Raw genomic sequence first — 22,522 nt, forward strand, 5'->3', positions numbered from 1 at the left:
GAGCAAAACTAAACCTAAAACAAGCACAAGGAAGGAAACAATACAGATTAGAGTAGGAGTTAGTAGAGGCACAATGGAGAACAGAAATATTGAGGAACAGAAATAGAGACTAGAGAAAAAACAGAAAATAAAAGAAACCAAATGCTGGTTCTTATGGAAAAGCAACAGAATTGACAGACCTTTAGCTGGTTTGACCAAGTGAAAGAAGAGGACTCATTACCAGAATCAGAAATGAAAGAAGGGGTATTACTTCTCACTTTGCAGAAATAAAAAGAATTATAAGAGAATACTGAACAACTGTACACCAACGGTTAGATGACTTAGATAAAATGGACAAATTCCTAGACAGATGCAAACTATCAAAACTTACTCAAGAGAAATAGACAATCTGAATAGCTCTATAACAAGCAGAGATTGAATCAGTAATAACAAGACTACCTACAAAGAAAAGCCCACACCCAATTGGCTTCACCCCTGAATTCTACCAAACATTGAAAAAAGAATTAATACCAATTCTTCACAAACTATTGAAGAAAATAGAAGATGAGGGAAGATTTCCCAAATTATTTTATGAGGCCAAAACCAGACAAAGACATTAAAAGAAAAGAAAATTACAGACCAATATCTCTTATGGATATGGATGCAAAAATCTTCAACAAAATACTAGCAAACCAAATTAAAAATATAATGAGAATTACATGCCTTGACCAAGTGAGATTTATCTCAGAGATGCAAGGATTGTTTAACATCTGAAGATCAATTAATGTAATACACCACATCAACAGAATAAAGAACAAAAGTTGCATGATTATCTCAATAGACAGGACAAGCATTTGACAAAAATCCAACACTCTCTTGTGACAAAAAAAATTTGACAAACTAGGAATATAGGAACTTTATTTACCCAATAAAGGGCATCTGTGAAAACCCCACAGCTAACATCATACTTAAAGGTGAAGATGGGATGCTTTCCCCCTAAAATCAGGAAAAACAAGGATGTCCATTCTTGCCATTTTTATTCAAATGTACAGTACTGGAGGCTCTAATCAGGGCACTTAGGCAAGAAAAAAAAGACATCCAGATGGGAAAGGAAGAAGTAAAACTGTCTCTGCTTATCGATAACATGATCTGGTGTGTAGAAAATCCTAAGGAATCCATTAAAAAACTAGAACTAATAAATGAGTTCAACAAGGTTGCAGGATACGAGATCAATGTACAAAAGTTGATTGTATTTCTATTCACTTTTAATGACCAGTCTGAAAATGGAATTCAGGAGACAATTTCATTCACAATGCATCAAAAATTATATAAAGTACTTAGGAATGAATTTTTCAAAGGAAGTGAAAGCTTGTATTCTGAAAATGACAAAATGTTGTTGAAAGAAACAAAAGAAGACCTAAATAAATGGGGGAAAAGTCCTATGTTCATAGATCAGAAAACTCAACATTGTTAAGATGACAGTGCTCTCCAAACTCATGTACAGATTCAATAAAATCCTTATCAGAATCTCAACTGATATCTTTGTAGAAATTGACAACCTGATTCTAAAAGTCATATGGAATTGCAAGGGACTCAGAATAGCTAAGACACTCCTGAAAAAGAAGGGGAAAGTAGGAAGACTCTACTTTCTGATTTCAAACCTTACTACAAAGTAATGGTAAACAAGACAGTGTGGTACTAGTACAAGAATAGACATATATCAGTGGAATACAGTTCACAGTCCAGGAATAAATCCATACATCTGTGATCAGCTTACTTTCAACAGGAGGGTCAAGACTATTCAAAGGGAAAAATAGTCTTTTCAACCAATGTTCTGGAGTTGCAGAGGACTTTACGTGATGCTGTGTGCAGCCATCATGCTAGGGGCTCACAGAGTCATATCTGGCCCTGCTGGCTCCACTCAGAGAAGAGTGGGTGTGGTAGAATTTATCCTGGGCACCGACTTGTGGGGCAGAGGGTGGCATGCTCCCACATCAGGCTAATTCTTGACTACTCCACCAAACGTAGAGAAGAAGTGCTGGAAAGAGGCAAACCTCTCGCTGGGACTGCTGAAAGCTCCCGCACCAAGGTTACTGAACCCATGATACACATTATAGGAAAGCTTAACTTTTCCTGCTTCAGCTATGCTTGAAGGATTTTAAGAGGAACCTGTAACAATCTCTGAAAGGATGTTGTCTCAAGTGCTACCTGACAACAAGCCATTGCTGGCGAAGAATTGATGTCTGTAAAGATAAGCAAATAGAGAAATTTCACCTATAAAAAAATTACCAGTTAAAAGAAAAGCATATGAATTTGGAAATGAATTTATAAAACATGAACAGGAGAAAATTTTACAAAACTCCCAACTTTCTGTTTTTAATGAACGTCTAGAGGACATTGGAAATAATGTATGGAAATTAAAAACATGATCACTGAATCACAAATATTAATGAAGGCAATGAACAGCAGATGAGGTGAAACCAGAAAAGCAAAGCAGAAGATAAAACTGAGATATTCTCCCAGAACAGAGAGGAAAAGGATAAAATAATGAAAATAATGAGAGATTCTGGGGATAGAACCTGGGAATAAAATCGGTAGAAAGAAACCCCAGAAGTTTGGAATAGAGCAGTTGGAGTGGAAGCAATAATTGATGAAAAGAAAGCTTTCCTAAGCTAAATACAGAGACCCAAGCTAGCCCCTCATATTGATCTGATGAATACAGGAATTATACTCTTTTTTTTAAATAAAAAGAAGTATGAGATAGAGAAATGGAGAGAAGTGCCCAATTTCTCACCCCCATATGAAGGGCAGCTGAAGCCAGAGCCCTGACCTTTGACTTCCAGAGCAGTGTCCTCAGCATGCAGGCATGCTGAGGGACATGTGACATTGAGGTTTCAAAAATCTCTTATTCTACAATAAATATATCTACTAATTAATTCAAATGAGGCTCTGAAATAATAGGAACATATGATTATTAAGCTTGAATTTGTAAGAAGTTTCTAACTTCAAGAGCCAAAATCAGCCTTGAAGATTATTCCAGGAAAAATGCTACTCTCATCCATTACTGTCTCTTCCATGAGCCTCTAAACTATTCCATGACTTAATGAAGAGTTTATGTTAGAACTATCTTTTCCCATGAAAGGATTCTTTCAGCAGATGTCAAACACCATTTCATGACTTCGCTTTGTGTGAATTTAAGATTACAACTATATGTGGGGAAGATTAAAATCCACTGCATGATGCAGCATAAGCACAGACATTTGCTAATGGAAAACAATCATGGCTACTGGCTAATCTGAGTAGCCAACTCCCCCAGGACCAGCACCCAGTATGCACTGAGTCAGATTCAGAGGTCAGGACTCATGTCTGTATCAGAGCTGACTCCTCAGCACAGCATATGCCACACTCTAATGATCAGGGCCCAGCCACTAGTCTCCCATATCATCTTTTGCTAATCTTACCTGCTTTCTACAGGTCTTTAGCTCCAATAGGATCAAACTACAGACATCCTTGAATGCCAGCCCTGTCCCTAATCCCCAAGTCTGGAAAAGTACATGTTTGGCAGGTGTAGCTATTTTGTTTTTTCAACCCTGTCTAAGGCTTTAACTCTTCTTTATCCTTTTTAAACACCAGATTTGGCCTCTTCCTTCAGCCAGCTGGATGCCTTTAAACCATAAGGTTGCCATCTAACATAATCTGCACCTGCTCAAGACCTGAGACCCAACATCTGTTCTTGCACCAGGAGCCTTGAGCATTTTCACTGTGTCCAGCCCTTCCTGGGTTAAGTCCAGGAAGGGTGGTAGCTGTGCATGAGGATACCCCATCCTGGCCCTCACTGGGTCGCAGTTTCCTTCTGGCACAAAAATCAGCCCTTTTATGGAGAAATATGTGATGTGATGCTTCTTGCCATAGTTTTGGGAAAGGGACTCAGACAGGCTGCCATATAACTCAAGGAAGAGGCTTGTCCCCCCAGAAGGGAAAACACCCAGGTTTCATCACTAGATTAGACAACTCTCTCTCTGTAAGTTATACCCTATTACAAGTTTCACGGGATGGCCAGTAGTTCTGCTCAAAATAAATGAATGGAGCCAGGTTTAGGGATTCAGTGATGGAATCTTCCGGAAGCCAAGAATTCCCTTTATCAGAGTGTTAGGGACCTCTTCCTAATTGAAGGAGTTAAAGACAATGGTTTATTTCTCACATTCAAGCTACTTCTGCCAGACAAGTAAACACAGCTGTCAACAACATGCTCTCACCTCTTGTCCTTTTTGCCAGGACACCGGAGTGTGAAGGAAAAGAGAGAGGCATGTAACTCACCAATGTCAGGTATGGGCTCTGGCCAGCCCATGTGGTTCAGTCCTGTCGGGGCACTCTGGGAGAACGGATGGCTTCTTCTAGGGAGATTCAAAGACTCTGGAGAGGTAATGGTCATCTTCCTCCAGCACTGGGAGAGGAGGAAAGAGACAAAGAGTAAATGAAGAAAAGAGATAACATGTTGTCATTGCCACATTATAATTTTTCTAATTGCACAGGACTTTGCCATGAGCAGAACATGCAGCCAAAATGCACACAGCTCTGGGAGGTGCCATTCATTTCAAAATCCATGGAAAAAAGAGAAGTTTCTCTTGTTGTCAGTAGTCTGCAACCTGTATGGTCATATGTGGCAACCATGGCAGAACAGGTTGTCATTCAACAATGTGAAATGAGGACTGACAGTAGGTCTCCAAACCCCCAAATTACACCAGCTGGTCAGCCACACAGCCTAACATTTCTCCAAAAGGAAGGCTTTGTTTTAGCTATATTCTTGCAGGGGTGCTTAATTAAAATGCAACCCATGAAGTCCCTGACACCTCATAATCATAAGACAGACTTTACCCTTCAGACAGTAAGGACCAGTGTTGCATGAGGTCTTGGGAGGGCAAGGATATTGTCCCTTTCTTTATCATTCCATTATCCAGAAATAAACTTGGCCCCTCCAGATTTTGTCTACTTTATAAAGTTATGAAATTTACTTAAAATTTTTGGTATGTATTCAAATAAATGTTCCATTTTCTTTTGTATTCCACACAAATTAAGTAAACAGTGCTTGGAAAATTCTTTTAGTGATTAATGGAAATGTAAATATACAAACAAGGATTAAGATGGGAGTATGATACCCCACTCCATCTCTTCCATTTGAATGCAACTAAAAACATTGGGCAGATGTATAAATCAGTTACCTAAGGGCTCTGAAATAAATGGTAGCAGGTGGGTTGGAGAAGGAAGCCAGTATTTGAAGTTACACCAATCCTATAGTGAGTTACCTTTTTTGTGGTCCCTACAGTATCCTCTGGCCTGAACTCAATAGCAGCTTAAAACTGGGTATGGACCAAAAGTACTCCAAAAAGCCTTCTCTGGTCTGAAGAGAGGGGAAAGGGACCCCAAGTGTATGAGCAAATTGGTGAAATCCTCTATGTTGTCATTTAGTTCCACCCTAGACTCCCAGGAAATCCCATTATAGTATGGCAGTAATGGCCAGGCAGGCACCTAAAACTCTGAGGGAGGGAGAACATCCCTATTTCTTTTTTCCTGTCTCTGTCCTCCTGCCCCTTGGCTCCAGAGGCAGACATAGTTGCAGGAAGTATATGCCAGAGTGGGAAAACGAAAGCCTAGCTTTCTAGCAAAATGTCCAGGAAGGGGGGGACTCCTGGAAGCCAAGAAGTGTCTGGAAGAATGTAGAAAGGAAAGAGATCAAGAAAATGACACCATAACATTGTTTATGGCCACTGGACTTACCCCCAAACTGTGCTTGGGTGGATCTGACCCTAAACAGAATACTAAAGTCTTTGAGAACCAAATTATGGAGTAGACCATTTTACAGGTCTCAGACTGGCCACTGGGTGATCTGCATTATCCAAGTAGCACTGAAAACACCTTGAAAACATGAACCGACATAAGAAACATAGCCCCTGAAGGCCAGTAAGAACTTGTACCCTAAACTGTCAGCTGCCTGAAAAACTTAACTATTATTCTCCATAGAAACTAAATAAGGCTCATAATGTAATATTCAAAATTTCCAAGATATAACCCAAAATTATTTGATATACAGAGAACTATGAAAATCTCCATAACTTATAAAGGAAAGACAACAGATCCCAGCACCAACATGATACAGTGCTGGAATTATAAAAGATTTTAAAGAAGCTCATATAATTGTGCTCTAAGAAGTAAGTGTGAACACTCTTGCAATGAATGGAAAATAACAGCAGGGAAATAGATACAAAATAGAATAGAATGGAAACATTAGGACTGAAAAATATAGCTACAATTGAAAATTTACATGGATGGCTCTTGAGGGCATTATGCTAAGTGAAATAAGTCAGACAAGAAAGAGAACGACTGTATGATCTTACTTGTATGTGAAATCTTTTTTTTTTTTTTTTTTGCGGTACGCAGGCCTCTTACTGTTGTGGCCTCTCCCATTGTGGAGCACAGGCTCCAGACGTGCAGGCTCAGCGGCCATGGCTCACAGGCCTAGCCGCTCCGCGGCATTTGGGATCTTCCCGGACTGGGGCACAAACCCATGTCCCCTGCATTGGCAGGTGGACTCTCAACCACTGCGCCACCAGGGAAGCCCTGTATGTGAAATCTTAAAAAAGAAAAGCCAAGCTAATAGAGACAGAGAACAGATTGGTACTTGCCAAAGGCAGGGAGTAGGGGGTAGGTAAAATGGGTGAAGGCAGCCAAAAGACACAAACTTCCAGTTATAAAATAAGTCATGGGGATGTAAGGTGCATCAGGGCAACTATAGTTAATAATACTGCATTGCATAACAGAAATAAAGGGAGGAATTGACAATAATACAATAATATTAGGGGACTTTAACACCCCACTTACATCAATGGACAGATTGTCAAACAGAAAACCAGTAAGGAAACAGTGACATTAAATGACACATTAGACCAGCTGGACTTAATAGCTACCTACAGGACATTCCATCCAAAAACAGAATACACATTCTTTTCACATGCACATGGAATGTTCTCTAGAATAGATCATATGATAGTCCACCAAACAAGTCTCAACACATTTAAGAGGATAAAAAATATACAAAGTATCTTTTCAGATCACAATGGTATAAAACTAGAAATCTATTACAGGAAGTAAAACAAACACATAGAGACTAAACAACATCCTACTAAAAACCCAATGAGTCAACCAAGAAATCAAAGAGGAGACCGGAAAATACCCTGAGACAGGGCCTTCCCTGGCAGTCCAGTGGTTAAGACTTTGCCTTCCAATGCAGGGGGTGCTAGTTCTATCCCTGGCCAGGGAGCTAAGATCCCACATGACTTTCAGCCATAAAAACCAAAACATAAAGCATAAGCGATATTGTAAGAAACAATAAAGACTTTAGAACTGGTCCACATCAAAAAAAAAAAAAAGAAAGAAAAAGAAAAGAAAAAGAAAATACCCTGAGGCAAATGAAAATAAAAACACAACTTTTCAAAATCTATGGGATGCAGCAAAAACAGTTCTAAGAGGGAAGTTTATAGTGATACAGGCCTACCTCAATATATAAGAAAAATCTCAAATAAACAACCTAACCCACCATCTAAAGGAATTAGAAAAATAAGAAAAAACAAAACCCAAAGTCAGCAGAAGAACAGAAATAATAAAGATCAGAGTAGATATAAACAAAATAGAGAGCCCCCCCAAAAAATAAACCCACAACAGAAAAGACCAATGAAACCAAGAGCTGTATTTTTAAAAGATAAAGAAAATTGATAATCCTTTAGTCAGGCTTATTAGGAAGAAAAGAGAGAGGACCCAAATAAACAAAATTAGAAATGAAAGAGGACAATTTACAACCGGTATCACAGAAATACAAACAATCATAAGAGAATACTGTGAACAATTACATACCAACAAACTGGGCAACCTAGAAGAAACGGATAAATTCCTAGAAACATATAATCTTCTAAGACTGAATCAGGAAGAAACAGATAATCTGAACATACTGGTTACTAGTATTGAAATTGAATTGGTAATCAAAAAACTCCCAACATACAGAAGTCCAAAACCAGATGGCTTCACAGGGGAATTCTACCAAACATTTAAAGAAAATGGAATACTTATCCTCAAACTATTCCAAAAAATTGAAGAGGAGAAAACACTCCCAAACTTGTTCTATGAGGCCAGCATTACCCTGATACCAAAACCAGACAAAGACACTACAAAAAATGGAACTTGCAGGCCAATTTCTCTGATGAATATAGATGCAAAAATCCTGAACAAAATATTAGCAAACCAATTCAAAAATGCATTAAAAAGGATCATAAACCATGACCAAGTGGGTTTTTATCCCAGGGAGGCAAGGATGGTCCAACATCTGCAAATAAATCTATGTGATACACCACATTAACAAAATGAAGGATAAGGGGATTGATCAAGATGGCAGAGTAGGAGGACATGGAACTCATCTATCCCCATGAACACATCAAAAATAAATCTACATGTGGAACAGTTACCACTGAAAGCTAACTGGAAATTGGCAGAAAGACTCCTGTACAACCAAGGCTATAAGAATGAACAAAATGAAGGATAAAAGTCACATGATCTCTCAATAGATGCAGAAAAAGCATTTGACAAAATTCAGTATCGATTCACAATAAAAACTCTTATCAAAGTTGGTATAGAGGGAAATTTCTCAAGATACTAAAGGCCATTTATAACAAACCCACCTAACATCATACTCAATGGGGAAAACTAGAAAGCTTTTCTTTCTAGATCACGAAGAAGACAAGGATGCCCACTGTCACCATTTCTATTTAACACAGTATTGGAAGTCCTAGCCATAGCAGTCAGTCAAGAAAGAAAAAGTCATCCAAATTGGATGGGAAGAAGTAAAACTGTCATATTTGCAGATGACATGATACTATATATAGAAAACCTTAAAGTCTTCACCAAAAAACTTTTAGAATAAATGAATTCAGTAAAGTTGCAGGATATAAGATTAATATACAGAAATCTGTTGCTTTTCTATTCACTAATAATTAACTATGAAAAAGAGAAGCAAGAAAACAATCCCATTTACAATCGCATCAAGAAGAATAAAATGTGTAAGAATAAATTTAACCAAGGAGGAGAAAGACATATACTTTGAAAACTATAAGACATTGATAAAGGAAACTGGAGATGATATAAATAAATGGAAAGGCATCCTATATTCATGAATTAGAAGTACTATTGTTAAAATATCGGTACTACCCAAAGCAGTCTACAGATTTAATGCAATGCCTATCAAAATACCCATAATATTTTTCAAAGAACAAGAACAAATAAATAATCCTAAAATTTGTATGGAACCACAGAAGATCCCGAATAGCCAAAGCAATCTTGAGAAAAAAGAACAAAGCTGGAGGTGTCATGCTCTCTGACTTCATACGATACTACAAAGCTATAGTAATCAAAGCAGAATGGTATTGGCACAAAAACAGGTACATGGATCAATGGAACATCATAGAGAGCCCAGAAATAAACCCATGCAATATGGTCAGTTAACCTATGACAAAGGAGTTAAGAATATACAATGGGGAAATAGTCTCTTCAATAAGTAGTGCTGGGAAAACTGGACAATTGCGTGTAAAAGAATGAGATTAAAAGATTTCTTCACACCATAAAAAAAAAAAAACCCTCAAAATGGATTAAAGACCTAAATGTAAGATCAGAAAGTATAACATTCCTAGAAGAAAACATAGGCAGTATAATATTTGACATAGGCCTTAGCAATATTTTTTTGGATTTGTCTCCTTAGGCAAGGGAAACAAAAGCAAAAATAAACAAATTGGACCTAATCAAACTTAAAAGCTTTTGCACAGTGAAGGAAACCATCAATAAAATGAAAAGGCAACCTACTGAATGGGAAAAGATATTTGCAAATAATGCCTGATAAGCAGTTAATATCCAAAATATATAAACAGCTCATACAACTCTATACCAAAAAAAGCTAAACAACCCAATAAAAAAAAAAGGGCAGAGGACCTGAATAGGCATTTTCCCAAAGACGACATACAGATGGCCAGCAGGCACATGAAAATACAACATCAACTAATTGTCAGGGAATGTAATTCAAAACCACAATGACCTCCTACACTGTTCGTGGGAATGTAAATTGGTGCAGCCACTATGGAGAACAGTACGGAGGTTCCTTAAAAAACTAAAAATAGAGCTACCATATGATCCAGCAGTCCCACTCCTGGGCATATATTCAGAGAAAAACCATAATTCAAAAGGATACATGCGGGCTTCCCTGGTGGCGCAGTGGTTGAGAGTCCGCCTGCCGATGCAGGGGACACGGGTTCGTGCCTCGGTCCGGGAAGATCCCACATGCCGCGGAGTGGCTAGGCCCATGAGCCATGGCCGCTGAGCCTGTGCGTCCGGAGCCTGTGCTCCACAATGGGAGAGGCCACAACAGTGAGAGGCCCGCATACCACAAAAAAAAAAAAAAAAAAAAAAAAAAAGGATACATGCACCTCAATGTTCAATACAGCACTATTTACAATATCCAGGACATGGAAGCAACCTAAATGTCCATCAAAGGAGGAATGGATAAAGCAGATGTGGGAGATTGGGGAAGATGGTGGAAGAGTAAAACGCAGAGATCGTCTTCCTCCCCACAGATACATCAGAAATACATCTACATGTGGAACAACTCCTACAGAACACCTACTGAACGCTGGCAGAAGACCTCAGACCTGCCAAAAGGCAAGAAACTCCCCACGTACCTGGGTAGGGCAAAAGAAAAAAGAGTAAACAGAGACAAAAGGATAGGGACGGGACCTGCACCAGTGGGAGGGAGCTGTGAAGGAGGAAAGGTTTCCACACACTAGGAGCACCTTAGCGGGCAGAGACTGCGGGTAGCGGAGGGGGAAAGCTTCGGAGCCGCGGAGGAGAGCACAGCCACAGGGGTGTGGAGGGAAAAGCGGAGAGATTCCCGCACAGAGGATCGGTGCCAACCGGCACTCACCAGCCCGAGAGGCTTGTCTGCTCACCAGCCGGGGCGGGCGGGGCTGGGAGCTGAGGCTCGGGCTTCCATCAGAGCACCCGGAGAGGACTGGGGTTGGCGGCGTGAACACAGCCTGCAGGGGGTTAGTGCACCACGGCTAGCCGGGAGGGAGTCCGGAAAAAAGTCTGGAGCTGCCGAAGAGGCAAGAGACTTCTTCGTTCTTTGTTTCCTGGTGTGTGAGGAGAGGGGATTAAAAGCGCTGCTTAAAAGAGCTCCAGAGACAGACACGAGCCGCGGCCATCTGCGCAGACCCCAGAGACGGGCATGAGGCGCTAAGGCTGCTGCCGCCACCAAGAAGCCTGTGTGCGAACACAGGTTACTATCCACAGCCCCCTTCCGGGGAGCCTGTGCAGCTCGCCACTGCCAGGGTCCCGGGATCCAGGGACATCTTCCCCGGGAGAACGCACGGCGCACCTCAGGCTGGTGCAACGTCACGCTGGCCTCTGCCGCCGCAGGCTCGCCCCACATCCGTACCCCTCCCTTCCCCCAGCCTGAGTGAGCCAGAGCCCCCGAGTCAGCTACTCCTTTAACTCCGTCCTGTCTGAGCGAAGAACAGACGCCCTCCGGCGACCTACACGTAGAGGCGGGGCCAAATCCAAAGCTGAGCCCCGGTGAGCTGTGAGAACAAAGAAGAGAAAGGGAAATCTCTCCCAGCAGCCTCAGAAGCAGCAGATTAAAGCTCCGCAATCAACTTGATGTACCCTGCCTCTGTGGAATACATGAATAGACAACGAATCATCCCAAATTGAGGAGGTGGACTTTGAGAGCAAGATTTATTATTTTTTCCCCTTTTCCTCTTTTTGTGAGTGTGTATGCTTCTGTGTGAGATTTTGTCTGTATAGCTTTGCTTTCACCATTTGTCCTAGGGTTCTATTCGTCCGTTTTTTTTTTCTTTTTTAAAAAATTTTTTTCTTAATAATTATTTTAATAACTTTATTTTATTGTATCCTCTTTCTCTCTTTCCTTCCTTCCTCCCTCCCTCCCTCCCTCCCTCTCTTTCTTTCTTTCTACTTTTTCTCCCTTTTATTCTGAGCCATGTGGATGAAAGGCTCTTGGTGCTGCAGCCAGGAGTCAGTGCTGTGCCTCTGAGGTGGGAGAGCCAACTTCAGGACACCGGTCCACAAGAGACCTCCCAGCTCCACATAATATCAAACGGCGAAAATCTCCCAGAGATCTCCATCTCAACATGAGCACCCAGCTTCACTCAACGACCAGCAAGCTCCAGTGCTGGACACCCTATGCCAAACAACTAGCAAGACAGGAACACAACCCCACCCATTAGCAGAGAGGCTGCCTAAAATCATAATAAGTCCACAGACACCCCAAAACACACCACCAGACGTGGACCTGCCCACCAGAAAGACAAGATCCAGCCTCATCCATCAGAACACAGGCACTAGTCCCCACCACCAGGAAGCCTACACAACCCACTGAACCAACCTTAGCCACTGGAGACAGACACCAAAAACAACAGGAATTACGAACCTGCAACCTGCAAAAAGGAGACCCCAAACACAGTAAGATAAGCAAAATGAGAAGACAGAAAAACACACAGCAGATGAAGGAGCAAGAGAAAACCCACCAGACCTAACAAATGAAGAGGAAAGAGGCAGTCTACCTGAAAAAGAATTCAGAATAATGATAGTACAGATGATCCAAAATCTTGGAAATAGAATGGACAAAATGCAAGAAACATTTAACAAGGACCTAGAAGAACTAAAGATGAAACAAGCAATGATGAAATTGCAAATCCAAAATGCAAATGATGAAATCCAAATTGCAAATGATGAAACACAATAAATGAAATTAAAAATACTCTAGATTGGACCTAGGGATTGTCATACTGATTGAAGTAAGTCAGACAGAGAAAGACAAATATCATATGATATCACTTATATGTGGAATCTAAAGAAATGGTGCAAATGAACCTATTTACAAAACAGAAGTTGAGTCACAGATGTAGAAAACAAACTTGTGGTTACCAGGGGGGGAATAGTGGGAGAGGGATAAATTGGAAGATTGGGATTGACATATACACGCTACTATATATAGAATAGATAACTAATAAGAACCTACTGAATAGCACGGGGAACTCTATTCAATACTCTGTAATGAACAGTATGGGAAAAGAATCTTAAAAAGTGGATATATGTGTATGTATAACTGACTCACATTGCTGTACAGCAGAAACTAACACAATGTTGTAAATCAACTATACTCCAATAAAAAATTTAATTAAAAAACATACAATGAGATATCCCCTCAGACCTGTCAGAATGGCTGTCATCAAAAAGACAACAAATAACAAGTGTTGGTGAGGATGTGGAGAAAAGGCAACCCTAGTGCACTGTTGGTGGCAATGTAAATTGGTAGAGCCATTATGGAGAACAATATAGAAGTTCCTTAAAAAATTAAAAATAAAACTACTATATGATCCAGCAACTCCACTCCTGGGTATATATCCAAAGGAAACAAAAACAACAATTGAAAAAGATATATGCACCCCAGTGTTCATTGCAGTATTGTCCAAAATTGGTAAGGTATGGAAGCAACTTGAGTGTCCATCAACAGATGAATAGATAAAGAAGATGTGGCATATACATACATTGGAATATTACTCAGCCATAAAAAAGAATGAAACTTTGCCATTTGCAACAATGAAATGGATGGGCCTTGAGGGTATTATGCTTAGAGAAATGTCAGACAGAGAAAGAAAGATACTGTCTATTTTCAGTTATATGTGGAATCTAAAAAATAAAACAAATGAATATAACAAAAAACAGAAAGAAACTCAAAGATTCAGAGAACAAACCAGTCGTTAACAGTGGGGAAAGGGTGGATGGAGAGGCAAGGTAGGAGAAAGGGGATTAAGAGGTACAAACTACTATGTATAAAATGATAAGCAACAAAGATATATTGTACACACAGAGAAGTATAGCCATTATTTTATAACTTTATATTCAGCGTAATCTATAAAAATATTGAATCACTGTGTTGTATACCTGAAACTAACATAATATTGGAAGTAAATCAACCATACTTCAAAAAAAAATGTATGTAAAGGAATCACAAGACAATTGTATTTTAATAGTGGAGATGGTAAATGAACCTCGGTGGAACTAAGATTACTGCAGTTCATTGGAAGTGGTAAAATGTTGATAACAGTAGACTGTGATAAGTTATGTATATATGGAACACTTTTAGCAACCACTATGTGAACCAAACAGAACAATATATTCAAAAATGCCACAAATAAATTATGATGGAATCCTAAAAATTGTTCATGTAACTGACAGAAAAGAGTATTGGGAAACAGAAGAAACAATCAGAAAACAAATAATAAAATGGCATATTTAAGCCCTAACATAATAATTATTTCAAATGTTAACTATCAAAATGTACCAATTAAAAGACAATCAGAGTGGATAAAATAAAAAGATCCAACAATGCTGCCATAAGAAATTCACTTAAATCAATGACAGGTTGAAAGTAAAAAGATGAAAAAAGGTACATTAATCAAAAAAGAAGTGGTTATACTGATATCAAAGTAGACTTCAGAGCAAAGGGAACCAATTTTACACAATCTTTTTAAGAATATAGAAAAGGAGAGACTACTTTCCAACTCATTTTATGAGGTCCATATTACCCTGATACCGAAACTATGGAAAGATAATACAAAAGCAAAAGCCCCAGCTCAATATCTCTCATGAGTTTAGATGCAGAAGATCTGGACAAAATATTAGCAAATTAATATAGGAATGTATAAAAATTATACATTCCTTATATAGTGCATGACCAAGTGGGATTTATTCCAAGTGGAGAAGGCTGATTCAACATACCAAAAAATCAATTAATATAATCTACCATATCAAGGGGCTAAGGAAGAAAACATAAAATGATCACATCAATTGACACAGAAAAAGCTTTTGAAAAAAATCCAACACACATTTATGATTTTTAAAAAATATCTCAGCGAACTAGGATTAGAGAGGAAATTCCTCAACCTGAGTAAGAGATACTATAAAAACTCTACAGCTAACATCATACTTAATAGTGAAATATTGAAATTTATCCTATTAAGACAGGGAATAAGGCAAGGATATCCACTTTTCCCACTCTTAGTCAACACAGTATTAGAATTCCTAGCCACTGCAATAAGGCAAGGGAAAAAAGCATACAGATTAGAAAGGGAAAAATGAAACTGTCCCTACCTGTAGATGATATGACTGTCTACATAGAAAATCCCAAGGAGTCTTTAAAAAATATTCCTGGAACCGATAAATGAATTCAGCAAGGTCACAGGCTACAATATCAACACATAAAAATCAATAATATTTCAATATACTAAGAATCAACTGGTGGAAAATAAAATTAAGAACATAATGCCATTTATAATAATCCCTAAGAAAATTAAATGCAAAGATATAAATTTTTTAAATGTACAGGGTCTGTATCTTATATATAGAAATTTCTAAATAATACACAAAAATATTCTTAGAGATAATAAATTCAGCAAATTTTTAGGGTACAAGATCAATATACAAATATCCATTGTATTTCTATAAACTAGCAATGAACAAGCCCAAATGAAATTAAGAAAACAATTCCATTTGCAATACCATCAGAAAGAATAAAATAATTAAGAAATATTTAACCAAGGATGTGTAAGACTTGTACAGTGAAAATTACAAAACATTGTGAAAAGCAGTTAAAGAACACCTAAAAAGTCAGGCAACACCCTGTGTTCATGGATTTAAAGATTTAATATTGTTAAGAAGGCAATACTCTCCAGGGTGATCTAAAGATTCAATGTAATCTTATCAAAATCACAATGGCCTTTATTTTCTCCAAGAAATGAAACAGCTGATCCTAAGATTCATTTGGAACTACAAGGGACAGCAAATAGCCAAAATAATCTTGAAAAATGACCCAGAGGAGTCACATACCCCAACTTCAAAACTTAATAGAAAGCTACAGTAATTAAAGCAGTGTGATATTGGCAAAAGCACAGATGTATAGACCAGTGGAATAGAATTGAGAGTCCGGAAATAAACCTATACATCTAAGGTCATTTGGTTTTTTACAAGGGTGTCAAAATCGTTCAGTGATGGAAAGAATAGTCTCTTCAACAAGTGGTGCAGAGTGACAAAATATCCACATGGAAAGGCTTGAAGTTGGAACTCTACTTCACACAAAACACAAAAATGAATTCGAAATGAATACAAAACCTAAAGGTAAGAGCAAAAGGTATAAAAACTCTTAGAAGAAAGCATAAAAGTAACTTTTTATGACCTTGGATTTGACAGTGGATTCTTGGGCATTACAATAAATTCATAAGCAACAACAAAAAAAAACAGATAGATTGGGTTACATCAAAATTAAATACTTTTGTGCAGCAGTAGACACTATTAAGAAAGTGAAAGGCAACCTACAGATGGGAGAAAATACTTGTAAATCACTTATTTGATAGGGGTCTAGTATCTCCATACATAAGAACCCCTACAAGTGAACCACAAAAAGATAAATAACCCAATTTAAAAATGGGCAAAAGGCTTCAATAGACATTTCTCCAAAAAAGATATACAAATGGCCAACAAGCGTATGAAAATATGTTCAACATTAGTCACTAGGAAAATGCAAATCAAACCACAATGAGGTACCATTCAGACCCAGTAGGATGGTATAGTTTAAACAAAACAACACAAAACAACAAGTGTTGGGGAGGATGTGGAGAACTGGCAACCTTCATACATTGTTTGTAGAAATGTAAAATGGTGTAGACAACAGTTTGGCAGCTCCTCAGACAGTTAGTCATAGAATTACCATGTGTCCTAACAATTCCACTCCTATGTATATACCCAAAAGAATAGAAAACATGTATACAAACGAAAGCTTATACACAAGTGTTCCTGACAGCACTAGTTACAATAGCCAAGAGGTGGAGACAACCCTATGTCTATCAGTGGATGAACAGATAATAGAAACAAACATAGCCACACAATGGAATATCATTCAGTCATAAAAAAGAACAAAGTGCTGCTGTATGCTACAACAGAGAAGACCCTTAAAAACATGATGCTAAGTGAAAGAAGTCAGGCACCAAAGGTCACACACTGTAATTCCATTTATATGAAATATCCATAGGTAAATAGGTAACTCCATAGAGATGGAAAGCAGATTAGTGCTTGCCAGGGTCTAGGGAGGGGAAGTGGGTTGTGACTGCTTAATAGTTGTGAAGTTTCCTTTTGAGATGATAAGAATGTCTTGGACCTAGGTAGAGATAAGGCCTGCAAAGTCTTGTGAATCTAGTAAATGCCACTGTGTTGTACACTTTAACATGGTTCATTTTATGTTATGTGAATTTCACCTCAATTTAAAAAAAAAGTGGTATGGAGAACAGTATGGAGGTGCCTTCAAAAACTAAAAACAGAACTACCATATGACCTAGCAATCCCACTGCTGGGCATATACCCTGAGAAAACCAAAATTCAAAAAGAGTCATGTACCAAAATGTTCATTGCAGCTCTCTTTACAATAGCCAGGACATGGAAGCAACCTAAGTGTCCATCAACAGATGAATGGATAAAGAAGATGTGGCACATATATACAATGCAATATTACTCAGCCATAAAAAGAAATGAAATTGAGATATTTGTAGTGAGGTGGATGGACCTAGAGTCTGTCATACAGAGTGAAGTAAGTCAGAAAGAGAAAAACAAATACCGAATGCTAACACATATATATGGAGTCTAAAAAAAAAAGGTTTTGAAGAACCTAGGGGCAGAACAGGAATAAAGACGCAGACGTAGAGAATGGACTTGAGGACATGGGGAGGGGTAAGGGTAATCTGGGATGAAGTGAGAGAGTGGCATGGACTTATAAATACTACCAAATGTAAAATAGATAGCTAGTGGGAAGCAGCCACATAGCACAGGGAGATCAGCTCGGTGCCTTGTGACCACCTGGAGGGGTGGGATAGGGAGGGTGGGAGGGAGATGCAAGAGGGAGGAGATATGGGGATATATGTATATGTATGGCTGATTCACTTTGTTATACAGCAGAAACTAACACATCATTGTAGAGCAATTATACTCCAATAAGATGTTTAAAAAAAAAAAACAGTACCTGAAACAAAAAAATAAATAAAGGTGGGTATCAGGGATGAGGTGAGACTCAGGATGTGTATTTCACAAATACTTGATAATAAAAAATACTGCTATTTTATAAAGGGAAAGAACAAGAAACAGAGTTAGGGATTGGGAAAAGGTATGCTTTATAAACTACTGAGTCATTTTTAAACAGCTGACAGTTTCATGTAAAAATCATGGTGTCAAAATGTCCCTAGGGACAAAATCTAGTTCTCTTTATATAATTTTGCTTGATTGATTTAAGATTGTTATATCAGAATGTCATGCAACTTTATGAGTATTAGAGCTAATGCTGTCCAGTGTCTAACATTCAGTGAGTGGGTCCTCACTGAATGGTAATTACTATGGAAAGGGCTTGAGGACAGGCCCCGCCGTCTTCAGTTCTGCCCCATTGCCTTTGCACAGGGCCAGACTGCAGAGAGGGAAGAGGGAGCCACAGCCTCTGTGGCTCTCAGACACATGACTATGCAGCGTCTCTCCTGCAGGCTGTATAGGGCAGAGGTGGGCAGGGGACAGGAAAGGCAGGCAGCTGCACTGGAAGAGGGGGTACCAGGCCAAGTCTGATGACGATGGCATGTGAGCAGCTTACTTGGATTCCATCTTTACATGCATGCATCTTCCTTTCAAACTGGGCCAACTTCTTCAACTTCCTCCTCTGCATCTTCTCCAGCCACAGGTCATCTAAACTGATGTGCGAGTGCTGAGAGGTGCTCCTGGGTTGTGAAGGAGTCTCCCTGGGGACGTCCTCTGCGGAGATGAAGGGGAGGCTCCATGTCCCCGTCTCAGCAGTAGAGAATGGCCCCTGAGCTGGCTCAGTGTGAAAAGCTTTCAGACTGCGGGAGCAACTGGGCTTCTTGCCTGGTTGTTCTTCCCACGGCATGTGGTTCTATAGAACAGAGAGGAGAACGTAGCAAGTGAGCACAGTGTCCTTTCTCTGTTTAGTTTCTTTTGGGTATAAACCCATGTTTTGGTTAATCCCTAAAATACAGATGCCAGTGAAGTACTTTGTTCACAGTAATTTTGGAAAATGTGGAGATCAGAAACAAACCAAACGTTGTTTCTGTTAAATTCTGTTAAAATTTCTACTTTCAAGACTATTTCAAAAAAATCAAGTCTTCTACCTTGATCAAAGAATTAGGTCTTGAAAGTAATTACTGAACTTGGCATGCTCATTAGGAACACTTTTTAAGGGTCAGTGGCTGGGGCAAAAAGCTCTTGCCTAAACAATACTGCCTGAGAACAGAATTTGAACAGAAACACACTCAGGCACTTGTTACTCCTTCTGTCTTGGCACGGACATTAACTAGACGTACTCGCGCTGAACCTTCCTTAGGCGCCTGTGCTGCCTTCACTTTGTCCCGGGTTGCAGTTATCCACTCAGGCAACCTAACTGAATTTCAAAGTAAAATTTGTCCACACTAACAGAATACTTTGTCTTCGTGTTGCACAACCATCCATCTCTCTGTCCTTTGAAATCAACCCATCACCCTGGGAGAGGAAACCTTTCTTCCCATGTGTTCTTCGAGCCTAACAACCCTCCATCCCCAGTCCCACCCCAGTGGACACCTCCTTCACAGCACCTCTTTGGAATGTCATTCCCAAGCACTTTGTGTATACAATTTGGTGGAAACACAAGTGAAATTTCTCTTGACTATTTCAAGAGGCTATGTACATACACACAGACACACAGACACACACATATATGGAGAAAGAGAAGGAGGCAGAGGAGGAAGGGGAGACATAATTAGTACATAATGGTTTGGTGTACAGCCTGGGAACTGGGACTTTTCAAAGCTTGCTGGGTGATTCTAATATGCATCCAAAGCCGAGAATCACTGTGTATTTTTTTTAGCACCCAAATATTGCTCTAAGTTTAAAAAGTGCTTTTACTTAGTTCCCTCCCCTCAACTCCACTGTGAGCTAGAAACAGCTGGCATATTATCCATATCCTATAAATAAGGTAATAGAAACTCAGAGAGCTTAAGTGATTGCCTGAGTTCACACAGCTCTGTGTGTCATTATACAGTTGACCCTTGAACAACATGAGTTTGAACTGCATGGGTCCACTTGCAGATTTTTTTCAATAGCAAATAGGATCCATGGATGGTTGAATCTCTGGATGTGGAACTGTGGATATGGAGGGCTGACAGTTAAGTTACTGTATATTTAGATGTTCCACTGCACAGAGGGTAGGCGCTCCTCACCCCCACATTGCTAACGGTCAGCTGTATTCTTCTGATTCTAAATCCCATGTCCTTTTCATGCTTCTACATTGTAAAAATTCCTGTTGTTTCATAGGTGGAAATAACAACTCCATAACTAAGCAAGGACCACACCTTAGACTCGTTTATAACTCTCAAAGTCCCCACAGAGGGAATGGATGTTAATGAGCACATCTTTATGCGAGACTCTCTGGTGCATTTTATGTACAGTACGTAAAGAAGCTGTCCTCCTAAGGCTTTCAGTGAGTAAATGACATAGAGCTGCCTGGAAGGAAGCCAAGCCACCCTCAAGCTGGGGCTTCCACAGGAACGTGCTTACTGCCACTAGAGATGAGCTCACTTATTTTCAAACAAAAGAAAACTTGGACTTTTTCAATGCACCATCCCCTAGGTTTCTGCCAGCCTGTACCGGAGTTGTTGGCTGGGACCTCTTGATGCCATCAGTGATAGTTTTATCCTCAACTTTTTCTTTATCAGAATTTTAGAACATGATCATTTTCATAGCTTGGTTATGGGCCTTTAGAGAGAATTCTGGCTGGTGAATGGTGTCCTAAGTGTCCTTTATTTTCTGCCTTTCTGATGGAAAAGAGCTCTCCTCTCTTCCAACTTCTCCACCTTGGGGGTGCTACTAGGGCAATATATCTATTTACTCACCAAGGAACTGTGATTTTCTCAGGAAAAAAGGTCTTTGTTCTAAGGCCATTAATTAGAGCAGTATTTGTAAAGCCACCAGCAGCACCCAGTATGGTGGGCAGCCTCTAAGATGGCCATCAAAAGACTTTACCACCTTGATGGGGGCCCTTTTATGAGCTCCTCCCCTTGAGTGTGAGCTGGACGTAGTGACTCACTTCTAATGAATAGACTTTGGAAGAAATGACGGGATATCACTTCCAAGATTAGGTCATAAAAAGGTTGTGGCTTCCATTTGGGGGTGCCTCTCATGGACCCCTTGCTCTGGGAGAAGCCAGATGACATACTGTAAACAGGGCCATGGAAAGGCTCATGTGGCAAGGAACTGATGTCTCTAGCCAACAGCCAGCGGGGATCTGAGGCCTGTCAACAGCCACCTGAGCAAGTGTGGAAGCAAGACATCCTGCAGTCCGACCTTGAGCTGTGCACAGCCCCTGCCAACATAGTGACTACAGCTTGTGAGAGACCATGAGCCCAAGCTTACTCAGATGGTTCTACAGCAACAGGTAACTCCTACTCCTGGGAACTTGCTAGAGCTGCAGACTTATAAAGCCCATCAAGACTTGCAGATTAGAAATTCTGGGGGTGGGAAATGCCCACTTAAGGGATTCTGATGCAAGGTGGAATTCTCCGATTGAGAATCAGTGTGCTGGAGAGACAGGCAAATAAGAGAGAGGCAAGGCGATCAGGCTGTTCTGGTGCTCCTGTGTGTCCTAGGGTGGAGGGTCAGGGAGCAGACATTGCGGTTAGGTAAGCTGAGTTTGAATCCTGGCTCTGGCTCTTACCAGCAGTGTGACTTTGGGCAAGTAAGTTTCCTTAATCCCCTTTTGTTTCTTCATCTGTAAAATGGGAATACTGATACCCTCAGAAGTGTTATGAGAATTAAATGAGATAGTACACATAAAACAATAGTATAATGCCTGTCACATTCAATACATCAATATATAGTAGCCAATATTATTGTTTTTGTTAATAAGTAGACAGGGCTGAGATGGCTGAGGTGGTGATGGAGTCCTGTCTCTCCAGAATGATTTATTTTCAGATCCCACCTGAGAACGTCACTACAAAAATACTACTTAGCATTCAACTCATTCTATGATTTTTCATTATTTTGGGGAGGCTTTTTTCATTTTTATTGGGAAAAATTTCTACAAATTCTCTTTGTAGTGTTGGGCAACACAGATTCAGTTTATTCAGCTTGCATCCCGGTAAAGTAACCTTGTTACCCACAAATGAACAAGGTGTTCTCCTAATGTGTTTAATGTCATTCCATCAGCCAACACAGGCAAGACAGATCAAAATCCATTACCACATAGTGCAAGGTATGTATACATTGTCTTATGAAATGAGAATTTTCAGAATAAAGAAGAGTTCCAATAGGTAGTCAACTTCCTGACTTTCTCAAGCCTTTCTTGAGCACATGGTATATGCCAGAC

The 22,522-nt window shown here is 39.6% G+C and overlaps 1 protein-coding gene across 1 annotated transcript in view; it reads right to left on the minus strand.

Annotated features, from left to right (window-relative positions):
* Nucleotides 1–22,522, minus strand: part of ARHGEF4 (Rho guanine nucleotide exchange factor 4) — a gene marked incomplete at both ends in the record, with an annotated part of 252,432 nt that overhangs the window by 92,618 nt on the left and 137,292 nt on the right. The window contains 2 exons of the mRNA XM_082657992.1: nt 4,297–4,423; nt 18,764–19,060. Of these exons, the coding sequence (XP_082514118.1) occupies nt 4,297–4,423; nt 18,764–19,060 (424 nt within the window). The remainder of the gene's footprint in view (nt 1–4,296; nt 4,424–18,763; nt 19,061–22,522) is intronic.

The sequence above is a fragment of the Grampus griseus genome (assembly GCF_964374135.1).
Source record: "Grampus griseus genome assembly, chromosome: 7".
Classification (NCBI taxonomy): Eukaryota; Metazoa; Chordata; class Mammalia; order Artiodactyla; family Delphinidae; genus Grampus; species Grampus griseus.